Genomic DNA, 21,033 nt, shown 5'->3' on the forward strand with positions numbered 1-21,033 from the left:
AGCAGTTCTGTGTGGGACCTGGCATGGGTAACTTTTTAAAAAGCTCCTGTAGTGACTCTAGCGTGTAACTAGGCTGAGAATCAGTAGTCAATGGTATCAACACAATCACCACTGTATCAGTCCTACGGCCTAGGCTAGCAGCTGCTTCACTGTCCTGTGTGATTTCTTCTGCTGCTTCTGTTCCCAAATTCAGATGTTGGTGGGAGGGGAGAGAACATATTGTCATCAAAGGACTAGAAATAATTCTGACTGGATCAGCCTGATGATGGGCCTATGTGCCCTGCAAGGCTGCACACACTGGGGTGGCCTCTGTCTTCCTCTTGCCACTTGGTGGGGTGAGGGAAGAAGCTGCCTTCTCAGTCAAGCTTGTTCTCAAGGGTTTATTCCCTTTCTTAGAGACTGGTTCCCAGTGGAAAGTCTGGGCTTTGGGAAAGGAGAGTCTCAAACATTTTGCCAAGAGGGGACTGGTAAGCGGGAATCAGAAGTCACAGGGAAACTGCCCTCTCCAAGAAAAATTGTTACCTCAATACACAGTGGAGGACACAGGATATCACCTGCCTTAAGGAAACCACACCTTAACTGGTGTATAATCTATATAAAAACTAACCCATCCAAGTAAAGACAATACAAACTGAAGGGAAAAGCAGCTTAGAAAAACCCAGTGTTACCAGCAGTGGCTGATAGACCTAACATGAGCGACAGGTTCCTCAGACTTCACACCACCGTCTGGATGAAATGTCCCTGAGGCCACTCACCCTCTGTCTGCCCACTCCCACCATCACCAAGCAGACTCTAGATTGAGCATGTGTCCATGACCTACTTGGTCAACATATGCCCCCTCGGCATTGTCATTCCTCATACAGTTTAAACACTTGCAGGGCAGCGACCAGCCTTACTGATCTATCTTCAGTGCCCTGCATGGTGCCCAGCACATAGCAAGTGCTTCGCCAGGGTCTGGCAAGCTGTACAAGTTGGTTTTGTGCCTTTCTAAATCCTGAAATACACTTACACTGTGACCTGCTCTGAGACTTGCCACCCCAAGTCCGGAAGCTCATCCCATCTCACTCTATGAGTAGAGTTTGAATCCAAAGTCAGTCTTCGTGGCAAACTGTATGATTCCATTTATACAACAATCTTTCTTTAAAAATTTTAATGTTTGTGTAAAATTTATTTTTGAGAGAAAGAGAGAGACCTAGCAGGAGCAGGGGAGGGGCAGAGAGAGAGAGAGAGAGAGAGAGAGAGAGAGAGAGAGAGGAGAGACACAGAATCCGAAACAGGCTCCAGGCTCTTTGCTGTCGGCACAGAGCCTGACGTTGGGCTCGAACTCACAAACCGTGAAATCATGACCGGAGCCAAAGTTGGACGCTTAACCAATTCACCCACCCAGGTGCCCCTATACAGCATTCTTGAAATGATGTATTATAAAATGGAGGTTAATGGTTGCCAGGGGTTAAGGAAGGGACAGGAGTGGGAGGGAAGTGGCTGTGGCTAGAAAAGGACACAAAAGGGATCACATGGTGATGTAAATGTCCTGTATTCTGACTGTATTGGTATTAATACAGGCATACCTCGGAGTTACTGCAGGTTTGGTTCCAAACCACCACAATAAAGTGAGTCAATTTTTTTGGTTTCCTAGTGCATATGAAAGTTATCTTTAGGGGCATCTGGGTGGCTCAGCTGGTTAAGTATCCAACTCTTGATTTTGGCTCAGGTCACGATCTCATGGTTCATGAGATCAAGCCCCACATCGGGCTCTGCTCTGACAACGCAGAGCCTGCCTGGGATTCTCTCTCTCTCTGCCCCTTGCCTGCTTGTGCTCTCTCTCTCTCTCAAAATAAATAATAAAAATAAAGTTCTCTTTATAATATACTGTAGTCCATTAAGTGTGCAACATTATATCTAAAAAAAGGTACATACCTTAATTAAAAAATACATTATGTCTAAAACATGCTAACCACCATCTGAGCTTCAGTGAGTTGTAATCATTGATTATGGATCACTACAACAAATTTAATAATGAAAAGTTGTGATATATTGTGAGAATTACCAAAATGTGACCCAGAGACACGAAGTGAGCAAGTGCTGTTAGAAGGATACTAAAGGCAGGACCACCACAGCCGTAAGAGACACAGTTACGTGCGAGGTGCAGTAAAGCAAAGTGCAGAAGAGGAGCATGCCTGTATCCGGGCTGTGATATTGTACTGCTGACTAAGTTGTATGCAGTTGCTGGTTGCCAGGCCTGCTCATAAAAATGGTTAAAATGAAACACTTTCTTCATTGCTTTAAAGCCTGATGGAGTATATTTTTTCTAATCACTGAGTGGATACAAAACTCTTCATTGACCGAAACCATTTGTCCCTATCTGCAGGGTCCCTCAGGGCTAGGCTGTGTGTATGGGAACATAAGGCGGGCTGCTACATATCTGTGACAGAGTACCATCTGCATCTTACAGATCTAGCATCCTTACTGAGCAGTGAAGCTATGAGCCTCATCAAATAATCCAATTATGAGCTGACTACATACACGCTGTAGTCACCACAAGTGCTGTGTGCGTGGGTGAGGCTGGGCGTACATCTAAGAGGCGTGATGTAGGAGAGGAGCTAGGATTTAATGTTATAAGGTCAAGACAATGTGAACGTGAAGAACATTCCCATATTCTCTCTAATCAAGGCAACATGCCCACTGAATGTTATTCAGTGTCCTCAGATTCAAGCAGGAATTCAATGCCAGCAAAGTCTGTTTTTTTTCAGGTGAATTCTTAGGCTTCCTTTTCCTGCATGAGAACTATATAACAATGTCTGGCCATAGCTGCCAAGAAATGTGCTGCTCAATTTAACACTTGATGGTAACAACTAAGTTTGTTCTAGGTTTCTGATGAGAAAGCACCATAATTATAAACAAACAGATAAAACATCAAAAACTCCTTTTCGTCTTTTATTCACTGTTTTACATGTGCTTTAATAATTTAAACCACTTCCAATCAGTTTAAGTAGGAAAAGTATGAATTATAAATTTAAAGAATATGTCCTCTACTAAGGACACTAAGTAGTGAATAAATGAATTTGCAATCAACTAGTTTGGCCAAGCTGCTTTGGCTGTCTCTCTTCCACTTAAATCATTTAACTTCTACCCAAAAGAACCACTTCAGTAAAGTTTCAATTACCAGCCAATGGTTTCTCTGAATATGTGCAGTCCCTGGCAGCAGGGGACCCAAGGCAGGCCATGTAATGTCAATTTTAACACCTGACTAGAATCTCTAGAGAACCACCAATTCTGGCATGAATTTGCCTCCTCACGTTTTGGCTGCTGAAATGGTCTAAATGAGGCCAATAAACAGACCCACCATGCAATTTACTTGGGTCAGTATTGGTCATGCAAATTTATTTCTCCCTATTTGTTCAGAAATAATATCTTTATACAAGTATGATAAACTAAAACATACCAAAAGATGCATATGAAGAAAACTCTCCAGGAATTCTTTAAGCTAAAGCAAATAGTTTTCAAATTTTTACAGTAATCAAGGGTGCCTGCGTGGCTCAGTCAGTTGAGCGTCTGACCTGCACTCAGGTCATGATCTCGTGGTTCATGAGTTTGAGCCCAGTGTCGGGCTCTGTGCTGACAGCTCAGAGCCTAGAGCCTGTTTTGGATTCGATGTCTCCCTCTGTTTCTGCCCCTCCCTCACTCGCACCCTGTCTTTCTCCCTCAAGAATAAACATTAAAAACTAAAAAAAACTTTTACAGTAATCATATTTTGTCTGATTAAACTCTGTGCTTAGATTGTGAAGATACTTGTTTAACTCAATGTAAGTTAGAAAAGAATTCCTATTAAGTGAAATAATTTTACTTCTAACCCAGGGAAGGAATTCATAATGAGTCTGTGGGAACACCCATACTCTTTTTATTCTAGCTTTTCTTGTACCTTTATAAGGTCTTATATACCATTTGTGGGGGTAAGCAGAACCAATAAGGTACCCAGTACTAGGAAAAAACTGCACCACCAAAACTTAATAGTATCCAGGATTAAATTACATAGGGGTTTCATAAAATTATTACACTCAATTTTGGATTTGTTTATTCTAGAAATCAAATATCACAGATATTACAAAAGCACACTCAACTACAATTTGATGTCAGGAGAAGACAGCTTCTGTCCTGTCTAGACATTTCTCTTCACTCCCTTTAAGGGCAACTCCTCGTCTGCCCAAGGACCACTAGAGGGACAGGTGCCCACCTCTCAAGGACATTCACTGGTTACCTTCACTACTGGGTTCACACAGTTATCCCAATCACCTGTGGGCCTTGCTGAATGTGGAGTCTGATTCAGCAGTCTGGGTTGGGGCCCACAATTCTACATTTCCAAAAGCCCCCAGGTGATGTCACTATTGCTGGTCCCTGGACCACAACTTTGGGTAGCAACTACTACCGATACTACTCCCCTTGTGCCAATACTAGCCCATCTCTCAGCTCACTTGGATCCACTTCTCCACCTGTATTGGGCAAATCAGGTTGGATTTACTCCATTTATGACAACTGCATACACACTACATTCCTACACACTGTCTGGCCTCAACATCGTGCCTTGCATGTCTCCCAGTCTTCACTGAGGACCCTGGCACCAGCCTCACCGACTTCCTCTGACCCTCAATCTCTCATCATCTGGGCCCCAGGCCTTGTATGGGTCAGGTCAATAATCTCTCATCAGTACCTCTGAAATCCAAAAAGCTCTCAGAGGTTTTTCTCCCTAACTCATTTAGAAACAAAACCAGTTGCTTAAACTCTTGGTGGTACAATTTAAGCTGAACTAATGTTACTTTTTTTTTTTTTTAACTGATGTTACTTTTTAGAGTCCTATGAATCACATGGTATATGCATTGCATACCTTTCCCCAAATCGGAACTTCCAAATATGTGAGGCTTCCAGAGTTGTGTCAAGGGCGGCAGACCTGTAGCTCTGTGGCCTCACTGTTGCCAATGGGCTTTACTTCCACTGTGCTTCCACACCCCATTCCGAACGCTGCACCTAAGAACCTGTTACTTCCCAGAACTGCATTTCCTCTGAAGCCCTACAGTGTCAGGCCTCACTTCCAGAGCACAGTCTCCCACCACTCCCGTGCTGCTGCCATCCCTGCAGTTGGACGTGTTGGATCTCCCATCCCTTGACTGCCCATGTTCTCCCTGTCTGTGGGGCTCCTTCTAGCGTGAGGTCCTTCTCTATCCTCCAAGTTCCATGCCTCCGAGTCTGGCATATGCCTCTCCTGCCAACAACCCTGGGTCTTTCTGCCACCCCTGCCCTGCAGAACTCCGACAGTACTGTAATCCAACTACCCAGCTTTGGTGCCTCACCCCTGGGCTGCAGTATAGATTGAGAAGAAGGGCAAAAGTTTGAGGGAGTGCCACTGCGAGCCTCAGCTGGGTCCAAGTGTTACCCGAAGGGCTGCTCCGTACATCCAGCTCTCATGTACCACGGACTCCCAGTCCACAGAAATGTCTAAACGGTCTCTATATTGTTTCTACCCTACCGCTTCTCCCCTCAGTCCCAGCAGCTGTTACTTCAGTTCAAACAGAAGCTCCCCTGACGCCCCCGTTCTGCCTCTTCATCTCTAACCCATTCATCCACATCCATGTATCTGTGGAATGAGGAGTGCCCCTTCTTTTATAATCTACTGGACTGGGTCTCGCCCACAACCCACCTCCTTGGGCACCTGCTTCTCTTCTTTTTTGGAGGCGGCAGTGCAGTGGGGTTGTAAGCCGTCGACTCAGAATTGGGCCTGGGTCTGGCTAACATATTTGCCTCCTGCAACCTTTCTTTCTGGATTGGGTTTCCTAACTGGAGACACAGGGTCACAGCAATGCCAATCACCAGGGTGCACCATGCTTGCACAATCACGTCTGGAGCATTAATGGTGACCAACACCATCACTCTCAGCTCTACTGGCTTTTTGTCCTTGACCCATAGATATTTCCAAGCACCATGTTCTCCCCCCCTTTTTTTTTTCATTAAAAATACTACCAAAAGATATATTCATCCCTTTTGTTTTGATTAAAAGTTAAAGACCACGGAAACCAGAGGTTAAAGAGTAAATACCCCCTTTCACTTACTTGCCCCCAAAGCACTAAGTGGCCACTGTTTTTTTTTTTTCAGTTTAGTAATCAGAAAATGGGTTCTTTTTATTTGAGTTTATCAAATACACCCTAACTTTGAATTAAAAAAAAAAGGATGAAAAGAAAATTAAAGTTCTAAAAGTATAAACCAGAGAAAATGCTGTGCTTCAGATACATGTGAAAACAATGCAGAATGGCAGGATGTGGGTTTCAAACATCATTCAACACCTGTGTTCTGAATTTCCTCGTATCTCTAAGGGATAGGCAGCCTGTCATTTCAAGGAAAAAACTACAGAAGTATAAACAATATAAAAAGCTTTCTTCATATTTAAGTATATTATAATCAAAACATTAACAGGATGTTACTTTTTTCACTGTCACTCTAGACACAGTGCTGTCCACTAGAACTTTTTGCAATTCTGGAAATGCCTTATTTTGTAATGGCCACATGTGACTGTTGAGCATTTGAAATGTGGCTAATGCAACTAAGGAATTACAGTTTTCATTTTATTTAATGCAAATCAACACACACGGCTTAGTGGCATGTGCAGTTCTAGACGGCCTATTAAAAAAAATCAAGGGATCAGAATTATGTTTTTCATTTTAATATAACTGCTCAGATCTTTTTTTGTTCAGTGTAATCTTTTTCCACTTCAATACCACTGCCATCACAAGACATTCGACTAAACACATAAAAAGATGAGCTAAAACCTAATTCTTTCTTGTCTTTAGTAATCAACATTCCATTTCTACAACAATGCCCAATAGTGAGCTTTTTACTAAGGATACACTGATGTTCAACCTCTGCCTCAGAATTTGACCAAACTATCTGTATTCAGTCTCAGCTTAACCCTCTCAAAGGCTGAATGCCAACCCCTGCAGCTATACACCAATTCAGAAGTCCCAGAACCTCTGGTGATGTAGGTACTATCATCATATCTTACTGTTACTGCAACTTCAGCAATTCAAACAAGGCATACCATTAGGATTAGTTGTCAACATCTGACTAATCTGCTTCAAATTGAGGTAAACATTCTAGATGTAACTTGGGGTGAGAAATTTCACGTAACATTAGTGTTTTAACCAATCTAATATAAATAATTACTACAAGAGTAAAAACGCTACATTCTAAAAGCTATTCGTTTTCTGTACAATGTTTGCAAATACTTTAGTTAAATTTAAGTTGGGAAATTGACAATAAACAGAAGTGGCCACTGTTAACAGTCTGATGTGAAAAGTACTCTGTATGCCACAGTAACCTGGTTTCTAGTCCTATCACTTTACTGAAACTATCTTGCCAAGGTCAAGGTCAAGCTGCCAGGCTCTGAAGAGCTCTGTTCTCCCTTTACTTCTGGCCTTGTTGGGATATGCCAACCACATCTTCTACTTGCTTTCTGTCCCACTGTCTGCCGGCCTTCTCCTTGCTGGCCCTGCCCTCAGGGCCCTGTCTCTAGCCCTCTGTTTGTCCCATTTCTCACCCTTAAGGCTAAGTTCCAAGTAGACACTGCTGCTGGGGTGTTCCACAGCGCTCTTCAACTCAGCAGGCTGAAGACGATGAGCACCATTTCCTTCCCTAGTAACAATCATAGCAGGAGCTACACCCCAGTCATGATGCAGGTAGCAGCTATCCTCTCCACTTTAAAGATAACAAATGGGGGTCCAGAGAGCTAATTTCACAGTCACACAGTCGGTAAGGGGCAGAGCCATGATTTAATCTCTGGGCCTGCCTTATGATAGAGACTGGCCTCACGACCCTGTACCACTCTGCATCTCCCCACCCTAGATAAAGCTGCCCTTCACTCTACCAAAGCCAGAAATGAGCGTGGCTGCAGATTCCATTTCTTCAGTTAACGGAGATACTGAGAAGTGCCTGCACCAGGTTCAGAGCTTCCTCAGGTTTTAACCCTCAATCCAGCAACAGCCTCTGTCCAGCCTCTAGGACTTCACATACTGCAGGGGAAGAAACCACACAAGTATAGAGTCTAATGACTGTCCTGCTGTGAACAGAGGGCATTTCTGGGTGCCACCTTCCATGAGGAGCAGTGGATGGAGGAATGACTAGGGAAATGGCTGGACGGCCTACAATTTAGGCAAGATCTAGGGAGATTGTATTTATTTGAAGGTAAGTCACTTTGAGCAGTCTCCAAACGCTAGAAATTACATAAACTCATTACAAGGGAGACTTTTTGTTTGAGATACTGGGGAGGGGTAGGGGGAACAGGGTGTTTCTGAAAACAGAAGGTTCATACTTCATGTAAACATGATGACTATTTGTAGGGCACTGGGGGAAAGCTTTAGAGAGGTTATAAAGGTTCGGCCCAACTAAAAGCCTAGGGTTTTATGACATGCCACTATTTTGCAACCTGGAGATCAATGCCTACCTTTGAAAGTTCATTTAAGAGGCTGGTTTTCCAAATGTATGTTACCCTTTAATAAAAACACTTGCTGAAAAAAAAACTAAAGATTTTGTCTCCTTTCTTCTTTCTGAACAGCAGCAATAGGAAAGATAACAAACAGAATGGCCACTCATGTGATGCCTGGAACCACTGTCTCCTTCTGGGCTAAAGAATCACTAACAGTGTGGTGCCCATAAACCATCATTACATCTCTTTTAGTAGGCGGACTCTAAGACCACTGTGATAATTAAAAACCATTTTTTAATTTAATTAAAAACATTTTTTTTACAAATAAATTTTTACAATTTTTTTACAAATCTACAAATAAATTTTTTAATTTATTTTTGAGAGAAACAGAGCACACGTGGGGGGGGGGCAGAGAGAGAATGAGACACAGAATCTGAAGCAGGCTCCAGGCTCTGAGCTGTCAGCACAGAGCCTGATGAGGGACTTGAACTCACAAACTGTGAGATCATGACCTGAGCCGAAGTCGGTTGCTTAACCGACTGAACCACCCAGGTGCCCCCCATTTTTTAATTTTAAAATTTATATTCTAGGTGAATGGCCCTGAAAATAAAAATGGGCCTATCACACTGATATTGGAGGACTATCTTAGACACAGCGGTGAGGTATTCAGTTTGACTGACAAATTCTTTCTTTCTGGTAAGAAAGGATCATCTACATTCATTTTATTCATGTCCTCAATATGGGGAAAACATATTATGTAACGACCTAATTAAAAAAGGAACTTAAACATTCATTTAATATTACTATAAAAATTTCCCTAAAATAAGTAAGCTCTATTAATAATGAGTTAACAAAAAATATATTTCTCTGGAAAAAGTTAAGTAATATTCAAGATATTTTACTATTTTGCAAATCCAAATACATGTAATTCTAAGAGGACGCTAGGTAACTAGTTTTTGTATCACTGGGACCAGGAAATTATCTAATAGAAAAGTCCTGGACTCTGGGACACTGGATTGCTTTTGGCCTTTCAGTGCTGCCAAGTTCCCCATTCCCTGCATAAACCAAAGGCAAAAACCTCCTTGGTGCACCAGTGAGGAAGATATCGAAACAGGCTTGCAATAACGTGTTTTAGCAGGGCTGCCACAGGAGAGAGAGGAAGATGCAAAAAGTTCAGGCTGTAAAGGGATTAATTGGCTTTTACTGGTTTACTGGTTTTTATATTTTGATTTTGGAAGTTACCAAATGGGCTACCACTGTGTATGTGTGGTATGTAATGTCTAAGGTGAATCCCAGTGAGCCCCACCCTCCTGGTGTTTATGCTCTATGGAGTTCTCTCTCCTGGAGTATGGGCCGCACCATATTCCTAATGAGCAGAATACTGCAAAAGTTATGGGATGTCACTTCCAATATTAGGTTGTAAGAGACTCTGATTTCTGCCCTTCTAGCTTGTTCCCTCTCTTGCCTTCTAGCTTCCTTGCTCTGGTGAAGCTAACTGCTTTGAATTGCTCTATGGAAAGGACCCATGAGAGGCTGCTGGCCACAGCCAGCAAGCAACTGAGATCCTCAGTCCAACAGGCCACGAAGAACTGAATCCTACCATCAACCACCTGAGTGAGCTTGGAAGCAGATCCACCTTCATTTGAACCTTAAGATGACTTCACCCCCAGGCAACATCTTGACTGCAGTCTCATGAGCTGGAGAACCCAGCTAAGTAAGCAGCACACAGATGCCTGACCCACAGAAACTCTGAGACAGTAGAGGTTGGTGTTTAAGTGATGAAGTTTTCAGGTGATTTGTTACTGAGAAATAGGTAACTAACACAGCATACAGAACTCCAAAGCAGGGATCAGCAAACTTTTTTTGTAAAGAGCTAGATAGTAAATATTTTCAGGTTTGTGGACCTTACGGTCTTTTGCAGCTACTCAACTTTGCTGTTGTAGCATGAAAGTAGACATAGACAATATGTAAATGAATGAGCATGGCTTGTCCCAATAAAGCTTTATTTATAAAAACAGGTGGTGATTTGGCCCACTGGCTGTAGTTTGCCAACCCCTGCTCTAAAGTACAGGTTCTGTGGAAATGTTATTTTCGAGTTAAAAGGCAGAGATGACCTCCATTTTACCACTGTATAAAAATTATTTTAATGATTAAAAAAAGGAAGCTCAACCTATCACAAGACAACAAACACAAATAGTTGAAAATGGAAACAGTTGTCCAATAAGTTTCTGAGTTTGGTAAGTACCTAAGAAGTACAAATATCTTTTATGATAAATGGGTCCCTGTCTATTTACATCTGATACAGAAAAGTTTCAGTCCAAACTGGAGGTAAATTTGAACCACAAGAACACTTACCAAATTAGCTGTTTATCACAACTATGATCGCAACAGCTCCTTAATTATGCACTGGCTTTCCCTTCATATACCATGCTTTTCTGACAGTAAGAGCGGATGATTACCTTTGCTTTTGGACAGTGGTGATGGCGGCTGCTCTGTAAACACTTCTAGGGGTGGGGAATCATGGTGGTCGAAGTCTTTGTCCATGGCTTCTATGAGACTGGTGATGTCTGAGTCCTCTGAGCTGTGCCTTGTGCTGCTGGCACGTTCTGGGTGGGAAGGATGCGAGAGGGGGGCGGGTGACAGCCTTTCCAGCTGCGGTTCCTGGTGCTGAGGCACTGGTGGTGGCGGTGGAGGTGGAGAGTGCCGCTCCAGTGGGCTGTGGGCATGGTGCTGACTGCTGTGCTGGCTCTGTTTTGCCCCTTTGGACTTTCTGCCTGCTGTGTGACCTTGGGCCACTGCATTTGAATCTAAGACAAGGGGGCTTGCTTTACTAGCAGATTGTGCAGAAGTCCTGCTAGAAGTGCTTGAGCTGTTTTTGGTTCTGATGTTTTCCACGTCAGCTGAGTTTCTATTGCTGTGACTGCTGTGTGGGTGGACCGGTGGGCCACACTGCTTGTGACTCCCTGCACTGGGCCGGGATGACGAGCCGCCTGCTCCACAGAACCCCCTACTGTGACCGGGGTCACAGCTGAGTGTGTTCAAGCTGAAAAAAGGACCAACTGTAGATCAGTAAATAGCAACCTACAAAATCTACGATTAAAAAATTTTTACTTCATCAGTATAGCCACAAGAGAAAAATACAAGCTACTCTAAGGAAAAAACCCCAGAAAGACATAGGGATACTTTCCACAATTTTATAGGGTCTATTCTCTGAAAATTTAGGAACCAAGTCAGTGATCTTATTTCGAATATTTTAACCCTCACCAACATAACAAAAACATGGGATTTGCTGTTGAGTTCTTAGTAGAGAAGACAGCTATATATACAGGAGATTATTAATAATAGAATTAAAATTTTTTCTCCCTTGAGCAAAGATGAAAAGAAAAACTTATTTTTTCTTTGAATTACATCAGTCAAATCTATGTATACTAGAAAATTTATTTCCAGCATGTGAACATACTTTCCTTCAGACGAAATACCAACGATTCTCCTGAGATCAAATGGTCTTCCCACATCAAAGGGTGGGTTTGAGGCCTCAAAGGATAGTCGCCTTCGAAATGGCTCCCAAATTCCTTGAGCTTCTAAATAGGCTGTTCCAATTACCAAGAGAAACAGAGCACTGTAGGGGTACAGAAGGCGAAGCAGCGGGATTCATTTGTTAGTGCAAGAGTAACAAAATTTAATATTAAAGGCAGAGTTTCTTGGTAAAGTACACAAGGATATAAAAAACAGAGATGCTGGTGACAGTTTTCATTGGACTGGACAAAGACAAAGCCCTATGGATAAAAGTCTACACACTTGTTTTTACAGAATGCTAACTTACATGGAGACTTCTATAAAGAAAATAATTATTTGTATCAGAACAGACACTTGGAGGACACTTTTCCTTTTACCAAGAAGGTAAACTGTCTTGCAGTTTTAACTCTCTACCAACTCTTTTCCCTTAAAGGATGTGTGGGGTAACCATGTAAATTTAGAGGCAAGTGTATCTGACCCTCCAAACACTAAACAGACTGAAAAAAAAAATAAGGTTGCTGAGGATTTAAAAAGTATTTCTCATGTTTCATGTTGCTTGGGTCTGTTTCAAAAAAAATATTCTATAATGTTGATTAAGTTACATATGCTGAAATGAAGTAACTGTACCTGGTAAATTATAAATGGTTTTTTCCCTTTAAGAAATTAACATGTACTTAATTTGTGTAACAAATTTTAAGGGAAGAAGATATGTCTTTACTGTATATGCCACCCAAGCAGGGTTAGTTCTGACTGCTCCCACTAGTGTGAGCAGGTTTGACTGAGGCAGAAAGATCTGTTCTGTTCACTGACAGATTCCCAGCACTCAGAAGAGTGGCACACAGTGAGCATGTGATGAACAGTGTCAAGTGACGCCTGAATACCAACCTCAAAAAAAGACACAAATACCTCATTATTCCTGAGATGATGATGTACAGAGCCAGCTCCCAGTTGGGTCTGGGTAGGGCTTCTGCACAGGTTGCTAACATATGGTATGGAAGGGATGCGTTCAATACAAATACAAATTCAGAGCCACTGGTTGTTATAAACTTCAGTTCACGAATAACTCTAGAAGCTGTGAAATCAGGAGTAAACCTAAAACAGAATGGTAGCAGTCAGACTAAGTTTTAAAAATATACCATAGCAGTTTACATATAACACCAGTCTCACACACCTTTGAAGCCTAACAGAGAATTTGAGAGTTTGATAGTTCTGTGCCACTTCCTCATTTTAAGATGGAGAAGGCATTATTCCATGAGGTTAATAACAAATACAGCTATATTCTGTGGATAACTGAAGAAATTACATGAAAAAGAATAACGCAGCTTTGCATAATTATTAATTCAGGAAGTGTTCTCTGAGCTTCTCTCCCTCCCCCCTTCTTTTCTCCTTTATCTGAATCTACCCTCTTCTCCCAGAATATAGTTCCAATAACACCTTTGAAAATAAAAAAACCACCCAAAAAACCCAAAACCATCCTAGCCCTTGTCCTATCTCCTGCAGTACTTCTTTCTGCCCCAATTATTTCATTTTTTACTTTTTGGTAACTGTATGCTCCCCAACCAGATGATCTATACCTTGAGGAAAGGTGTCTTATTCTTCACTGTACCTTTAGGTACCAAGCATTATACCTTACCTGAGTAATATCACTATGTACTGAGTCAACGTCCATTGAACACCATGAAATTATCACTCAATTAAGGGGACAGAGGTCACATTTTATTACATAAACTCTATAATCTAACAAGTTGTCAATTAATATTAAAGTAGGCTGCAGCTATTACTAATACAGACAAAAAAAATTATCTTCTGACCAAAATATTACACACTCCTACGTTGCACACACAGAAAAGTGCACGTATGTGATACAAGGGACTGGTCTGTTGCTGAGACTGAATTTATAGTCTATTACCTACCGACATGTTACACTTTAACACAACCCTGAACATAATTTTGAAACCAGTTTCTAAGATTATCTGATCCACTTCTGATACAGAGGAAGTTTCACAATTTTGAAAACAATGAAGAAATAACCAACGATTAAGTGGAAAAAAGAAATCAAACTACATTTGTGGATAAAATACCTTTTGTTGTATGAAAACGTATCCTTGCATGGAGTTTAAGCAATTGTATTATTTGAGGTTGATGAGAAGCTAGTGATTCATTACACCTCAGAAGAAAATACTTACAATATGATTATGTCTTTAGAGGCGTTGGCGCTTAGTGCAAACTCTTGACAATTAACAACTTTAAAGCCATATCCCTCACATGAGTACCCACTGACTTCCATGGTTTCTATGTGAATCTGAAGTTGTCCTGTATTCTCTACTTTAAATGTTCTTTTCAATGTGAAATTTGGTTCTCTTAGTTTTAAATCTAAAGGAAAAAAAAAAATCAAGAGTGAATATAAATCTTGCATGCGCTCCAGATTCAATGAATATATGCCAGACATTATGAACCACCTACTCATGCCAAAGAGATCAGCTGGTACCCAGCTTTCATCAGAAGTACTCCACTTTACGGTGTCATTTTAGACAGCAAAAGTTTAATTATGCTTTACTTTCCATACTCAGAGTAAACCACCTAAGACATGCAATGAATACTGAACCTTTAAATCTTTTAGGATCCAAATTAAACAACCCTGAAAGCAAGTCAGAGTATTTCATTAAAAATCTTAAGTATTCATCACTAATATATACAGGTGCATGTATAGAAATACTGTTCTTTTTTGGGGAATTATTTATTGTTGGAAGCAAATACTGAAAGTTGTGCCCTTGAAACTGTTAGGAATACTTACTATCTGTACAGTCTTTCAATAATGCTTCTGTGATTTTAAAGCGTAAGGAACTCCCTGGACCCGGAAGTTTGCCTGCTACTCTCAAGTTCTCAGTTGTTCCTTGTCCTTGGACCATCACAGCATCCACCACGGTCAGGTTATTTCTGTGCAAGAAGAATTATAGAATTTTCTCCCACTAAATTTGTATAATAGAAATGTAGAAATGAATACACTAATTTTTTTTTTTTTTTTTACTATTTATTTTTGAGGGGGAGAGAGGGAGCAAGAGAGAGAGAGCAAGCGCGAGCTGGGGAGGGGCAGAGAGAGAGGGAGACACAGAATCTGAAGCAGGCTCCATGCCTGTCAGCACAGAGCCTGACAAGGAATGTGAACTCAGGGACTGTGAGATGACCTGAGCTGAAATCGGATGCTTAACCCACTGAGCCACCAAGGCACCCCTGAATACACTAAATTTGAGACTGAAACATTTATCCTCTAAGAATTTAAAAATCTACACAGAGAGAAGAGTTTTTCAGTTTTAAGAGTCACACATGGTATAGTAAGAATATTTTTTCAGGTTTTCAAGTTATAAACATAATCACAGAGGTACATTTCATCCAGTGTGGTGTGATGGGTGCATGTTTTAGACAAAGTGAATACCCTATTTAATAAATTAGACACGTAAACCCAAATTAAAAATCAAGTAAGGACTTCTGTATAAGTACTAAAAACTGACCCACACTTAAATCATAATGCATACCTGATTATGATTAGTGAAGAAACAGTTCTGTTGTGAATTGGAGTAAACTTTACTTTGACAGATTTCTTTTCTCCAGGTTTTAAAATTAGGTTTAAAATTAAATGTCGAGACAGGCCTTCTGTAAATCCTGTTGAACTCTGCAGTGGATGAGCCTTGAATCATTGGGTAAATGAACAGAAGTTATTACTATATTCTCTGGAAAGACTTTTCCTTTACGCCATCCACAGCCCAGTATGAGTTTCTTGAATAGATTAAATATGTGAACAATTTTATTCCTCATGATTTAGATACTGGTCAGTTTACAAGCAGAACTGGGCAACCAGTGATGACCCTTATTCCTGTGCATTAAGTCCCCAAGAGGGCTTTGAACCCCAAGTGACCAAAGTCCTCATATTTGTTAGGCATTTGTTTTTGTATACAGATCTTTTTATTTTTAACTTAAAAATTTTTTTGAAATGTAATACACATACATAAAAGGACACAAACTTAAGAACTGTAGCTCAATGTCTTAGCACAAAGCAAACAGCTGTGCACCCAGCTCCCAGCAGCCTTAAGTCTTGTGGATGCTGTTCTCACTTTCACACTGTTTTCCTGCTCCTTCCCCCTCTGGTGGGTATCAGCCAAAGGGTCTTCAGGTTGCATCAGATTTTATTTGTAAAAATATTTCTAACTCAATATCAATCTATCTTTGAATTTTATTTTGAGAGCTCAGCATATAATTACTGTTTCATTAACACTTGATGACTGAAAGATTAAATAGTTTAATAACCAAAATAGGACTTCTTGACAGCTTGTTATTGATAAAACTTATTTTTTTTAATGTTTACTTATTTTATTTTTTTAAAATTTCTTTTTAACATTTATTCATTTTTGAGAGACAGAGAGTGGGGGAGGGGCAGAGAGAGAGGGAGACACGGAATCAGAAGCAGACTCCGGGCTCTGAGCTGTCAGCACAGAGCCCGATGTGGGGCTTGAACTTGGAACAGTGAGATCATGACCTGAGCTGAAGTCGGATGCTTAGCCGACTGAGCCACTCAGGCACTCCTACTGATAAGGTTTAAATATTCGTTTTGTATTAAAAAAACATAAGGATATATTGTTAATAAACCTTACAGGTTTATTTTTGACAGAGACAGAGACAGAGAGAGAGAGAGAGAGAGAGAGAGAGAGAGAGAGAATGAATGAATGAATGAATATGAATAAGCAGGGGAGGAACAGAAAGAGGGAGACAGAGGATCCGAAGCAGGCTCTGTGCTGACAGCAGAGGGCCAGATGCAGGGCTTGAACTCATGAACCGTGAGATCATGACCTGAGCTGAAGTCCAACACTTAACTGACTGAGCCACCCAGGCACTCCTACTGATAAGATTTAGATATTCATTTTGTATTTAAAAAAAATATAAGGATATATTGTTATGATTTTTAAAAAATGTTTGAGAGATGGGGGAAGGGGGAAGGGGCAGAGGGGGAGAGAGAATCCCAAACAGGCTCTGGGCTGTTAGCTTAAAGCCTGACTCAGGGCTTGATCCTACCAACCATGAGATCATAACCTGAACTGATGTCAAGAGTCAGGACACTGAACCAACTGTGCCACCCAGGCACCCCAACTATTCTAATATTTTTCCAACTATTCTAATTTTTAAGTAACATTGTTTAACCATTTTGGGGGGAAGGGTTGGCATCACTTGGCTATATTTTTATTTTAGAGAGAGAGAGAGAGAGAGAGAGAGAGAGCACGTGAGCATGGGGGGAGAGGGGCAGAGGGAGAGAGAGAGAATCCTAAGCAGGCTCCATGCTCAGCACTCACGCTCAATCCCACGACCCTGGGATCATAACCTGAGCCAAAATCAAGACTCAGATGCTCAACCTGAGCCACCCAGGTGCTCTGGCAACACTTGACTATAAACGTCCATGGCTCATCATGGCTCTGCTAACATGTGGAAGGGGAGTGAGGTTTGCACGACTTTCTACTCCACTTGGCATAGTTAGGTTTCAAACATAGATCTACCTACCTGTGTTAGCATGATTCTACAAACATTATTTCTAGTCAATAGACTTACTGACGCCCTTACTTTTTAACTCTTGATTCTGAGGCACAAACTTTTTTCTGCATCTAACATTCTTCTCTGTCAACATCTACTGGGACAACGGAATATCCTGACTGCCACAAAATGGTTGGTAAATAAGTTCTTTGTTAGGTAAACTATTCTGAGTAATTGATGGACACATTATATACTATGCATATGTTACCAATAAACACTAGCTAATTTAAACTCTGATGATTTGGCAAACATCTGAGGATGTTGTGATGCCTCAGGGATATCATTAAGGCCTCAATAATTCTCAGTAATTTTGCAGTAGTGGCGCTCTAAAGAGTGACCCATGGGACCCCTGGGGATCTCAAAATCTTTTCAGTGTATCCATGGTGTCAAAACTATTTTCATAACACTGACAGATGCTATTTGCCTTTTCCACTGTGTCGACATTTGCACCAATGGTCAGCAAAATCAATGGTGGGTAAAACTGCTGATGCTTCAGCTTAAAGTAAAGGCAGTGGTATCTAACTTCCTTAGTAGCTACTGTCTTCTTCACTGCCATGTACCTGTAGTTAAAAAAAAGTTATTACTAATAACTTAGTATTAGTTATACTTAGTTATAACTTAGTTATAACTTAGTTAATAACTTAGTTATTACTAATAACTTACTATGGTAATGATATTAATCTTAATAAATCTCAGTCTTTGGGCACATGCATTTTTACCATTGTGTGATAAAATGGGAAGTATGCATATAGCACTCCTGCTGCCTACTGAAGTACCATGTTGTCTTGAGAAGCTATCATTTGAGATACAAATAGAATTAGCTGCTTTTCTCATGGAAAACCATTTACAGTTGGAAGAATGATTGACAGTTAATCTGTGGTTATTCAGACTTTGATATTTGGTGACAAATTCACAAAAATGAAGTGCATCTATCCAATCAAGGAACAACAACTGACGTATTTGCTGCCAATGATAAAATTCGAGTGAGAAAATTTAGAATTATGGGAAACTTGAATCCACCCCCTGTGAACTTCACAGCCTCCCAATAGTTAAAGAATTCCCTGATGAGACTGGTAGTTGTATTAATGAATATTATTTTTTTTGAATTTTATAGAGTGAATCATGTCAACATTTGGAAGCTCTGTATATCTAGATGAACCAATATTTTCTGAATGACTGATGCATGGAGTTAGAATTAATTAAAAAGGCAATTAAGATACTCTTTTTTTTAATTTTAGAGAGAGAGAGAGAGAGAGAGCGCGAGAGCATACACATACAAGGTGGGGGTAGGGGCAGAGGGAGAGAGACTGAGAATCTGAAGCAGGCTTCATGCTCAGCACAGAGCTGGATGCAGGGCTTGATCCCATGACCCTGGGATCATAACCTGAGCAGAAATCAAGAGTCGGATGTTCAACTGCCTGAGCTACCCAGGCACCCCAATCTTTGGCCTTTTGTATAAAAAATCTCTCAGTTTTAATTTTTATTATGCTAAATATGGATAGATATAACCCACATAAACAAAAAAAAAAATCTCTTTGGAGTCCTGAATAATTTTTAAGACTATAAAGGAGACCCAATACTTTGAGAACCACAGTTTTATCAGCACTATAGAGAACTGTGATAGAATTTATCGTAAGTTCACCCTAAGACCTAGAACTTCACATTTATAATAAATTTCTGAAGTCTAGAGTATTCTCATTCGTCTTCCTACTTCTCACAGTGCCTACACTTCAGTGTTTTATATCTTGCAAATAACACAAAAGAACTTGTATTCAATAAGAAAAAAAGGTAAAAATTAGCTCATTTACTTCTTATATGTATTTCCATCCTTATCAAAGCAGAATGAAAGGAATTTCTGGTTACTGAGATTTCTAATTGTTTGGAATCTAGATAACCTTGAGCTTATTATTAGGTTGTCACTCTACGTATGGAAAAAACAGATTACAAAAAGATTCCAAGAGAAGGGCATGAGACTAGAATATATGATTGCCTAAATTTCAGTCTAGTGTTCTATTATTTGGCAGAAGAAAGACATATTGAGAATTACTTTCCTATACAAAATTGACTTAAAGACTATATAAAAACTATTCTACAAAGGTTTAGCTAACATATGCTTTAGAGAATAAAACACAAAACTATGGGAAAGCACACACATATTTCAAGAACTATAAAATATCTGGTTTAACGGGCTAATTAGTGATTCCTAATCAGCAATGACCATGTGGCATGAGTATGGGCAAGGGCTCTGGGATCTGAGAGAACTAGACTTGAATTTGGCCCTGCCAGTTATCACAGGTATGAACTTGGGTAAGTTGCTTTCTTTTCCTGAGACTTCTTTTTCCTGCCAAGTGAACAAGGGAAATACCTCCTGGGTTATTAGTAATTGCTCAGCTTGGCTACTATAATGACTATGTGAAATTATAAGTGTGAATGTCTCTGGCAAATGCTCACACATACTAGATGCTCATGAAAAACTGGGAAAGGTTCTTCAACATAGCCCCCAAATACTAAAAACACTTTCCACTGCTTTTCTTTCCTGGCCTACTGAGCCACATATTGTCTTATCCAGTCAACACTCACCATGGTCTTCCTACATATCAAGGAACCAACTGAAGGGCTTCCCAAGTGAGTTTGTTTAATCTGTTCAACAACCATGGGTTTGGCATTCATTGAGCTTACAATTTTATTAGGAAGTAACCAAAATAAAATTTTAAATGACTGAGCTGATTATTTTGAGGCTTAATAAAAATATATTATGTTAGTTTATACCACATTTATATATCCTCAGGGTTTCTGGTTGTCATTATTATAAAACTTCATGAGCTTATAATGCCTGCAAACAGGAACCTTCTATCCTGTGTGCCTCATGTTCTAAATCCCATCCATTCCTCCTGGTTTTTTGCCTCTAAAATGATTACTGGACTGCTTTGACTTCTTTAGTAAGCTGCCCTTCGGTCAAATTTCAGGGTAGTCAGTAGTTTTCTTCCAAATTTGCTCTGATCATATCATAGTTATTTCTTTGGAATTAGTATGAAGTTTACATACTTACAGTGTTTCTGAAGACTTGGAATTCTAGTGTTCTTAAATCTATCTTTGCAACCTTACTCAAGTTAAACCTAAAATAAAAAATGTACATATATTTCTTCATAAACAGCATCATAATTAATTAGGGGGTAAAGAGTAATTATTAAGTTTGTATTTTATTTGCAAATTACCTTCTGGCTGATTTTGAGGTCAGTATTACCACATTAATGGCTTTCCAAAAATTAAAGGCCACAACTGATTGTTAATATTTTGCTCATTTTTTAAAAACTAAAACATTTGAAATGTTCCACTTGCTTTCTCTTTATAATTTTTTAGAAAGGAGTTCAACATTACTTTTTCTTATCTTAAGCTGAAAACTTTTCTAGATACTTAAATACTTAGATATAGCTATATCTCTCCCCAGTACTTCCTCTCAATTTTAATTACAGATCTAG

At 40.2% G+C, this 21,033-nt stretch overlaps 1 protein-coding gene across 1 annotated transcript in view; it reads right to left on the reverse strand.

The window, feature by feature from the left end:
- The window catches only part of TMEM131 (transmembrane protein 131), a 242,518-nt gene that overhangs the window by 23,117 nt on the left and 198,368 nt on the right, over positions 1-21,033 (reverse strand). The window contains exons 25-31 of the mRNA XM_040453962.1: positions 20,604-20,670; positions 15,514-15,665; positions 14,775-14,917; positions 14,167-14,353; positions 12,887-13,072; positions 11,925-12,083; positions 10,924-11,507 (exon numbers count right to left, since the gene is read on the reverse strand). Of these exons, the coding sequence (XP_040309896.1) occupies positions 10,924-11,507; positions 11,925-12,083; positions 12,887-13,072; positions 14,167-14,353; positions 14,775-14,917; positions 15,514-15,665; positions 20,604-20,670 (1,478 nt within the window). The remainder of the gene's footprint in view (positions 1-10,923; positions 11,508-11,924; positions 12,084-12,886; positions 13,073-14,166; positions 14,354-14,774; positions 14,918-15,513; positions 15,666-20,603; positions 20,671-21,033) is intronic.

This window comes from Herpailurus yagouaroundi, unplaced genomic scaffold (assembly GCF_014898765.1).
Source record: "Herpailurus yagouaroundi ecotype Mexico unplaced genomic scaffold, PumYag 210, whole genome shotgun sequence".
NCBI lineage: Eukaryota > Metazoa > Chordata > Mammalia > Carnivora > Felidae > Herpailurus > Herpailurus yagouaroundi.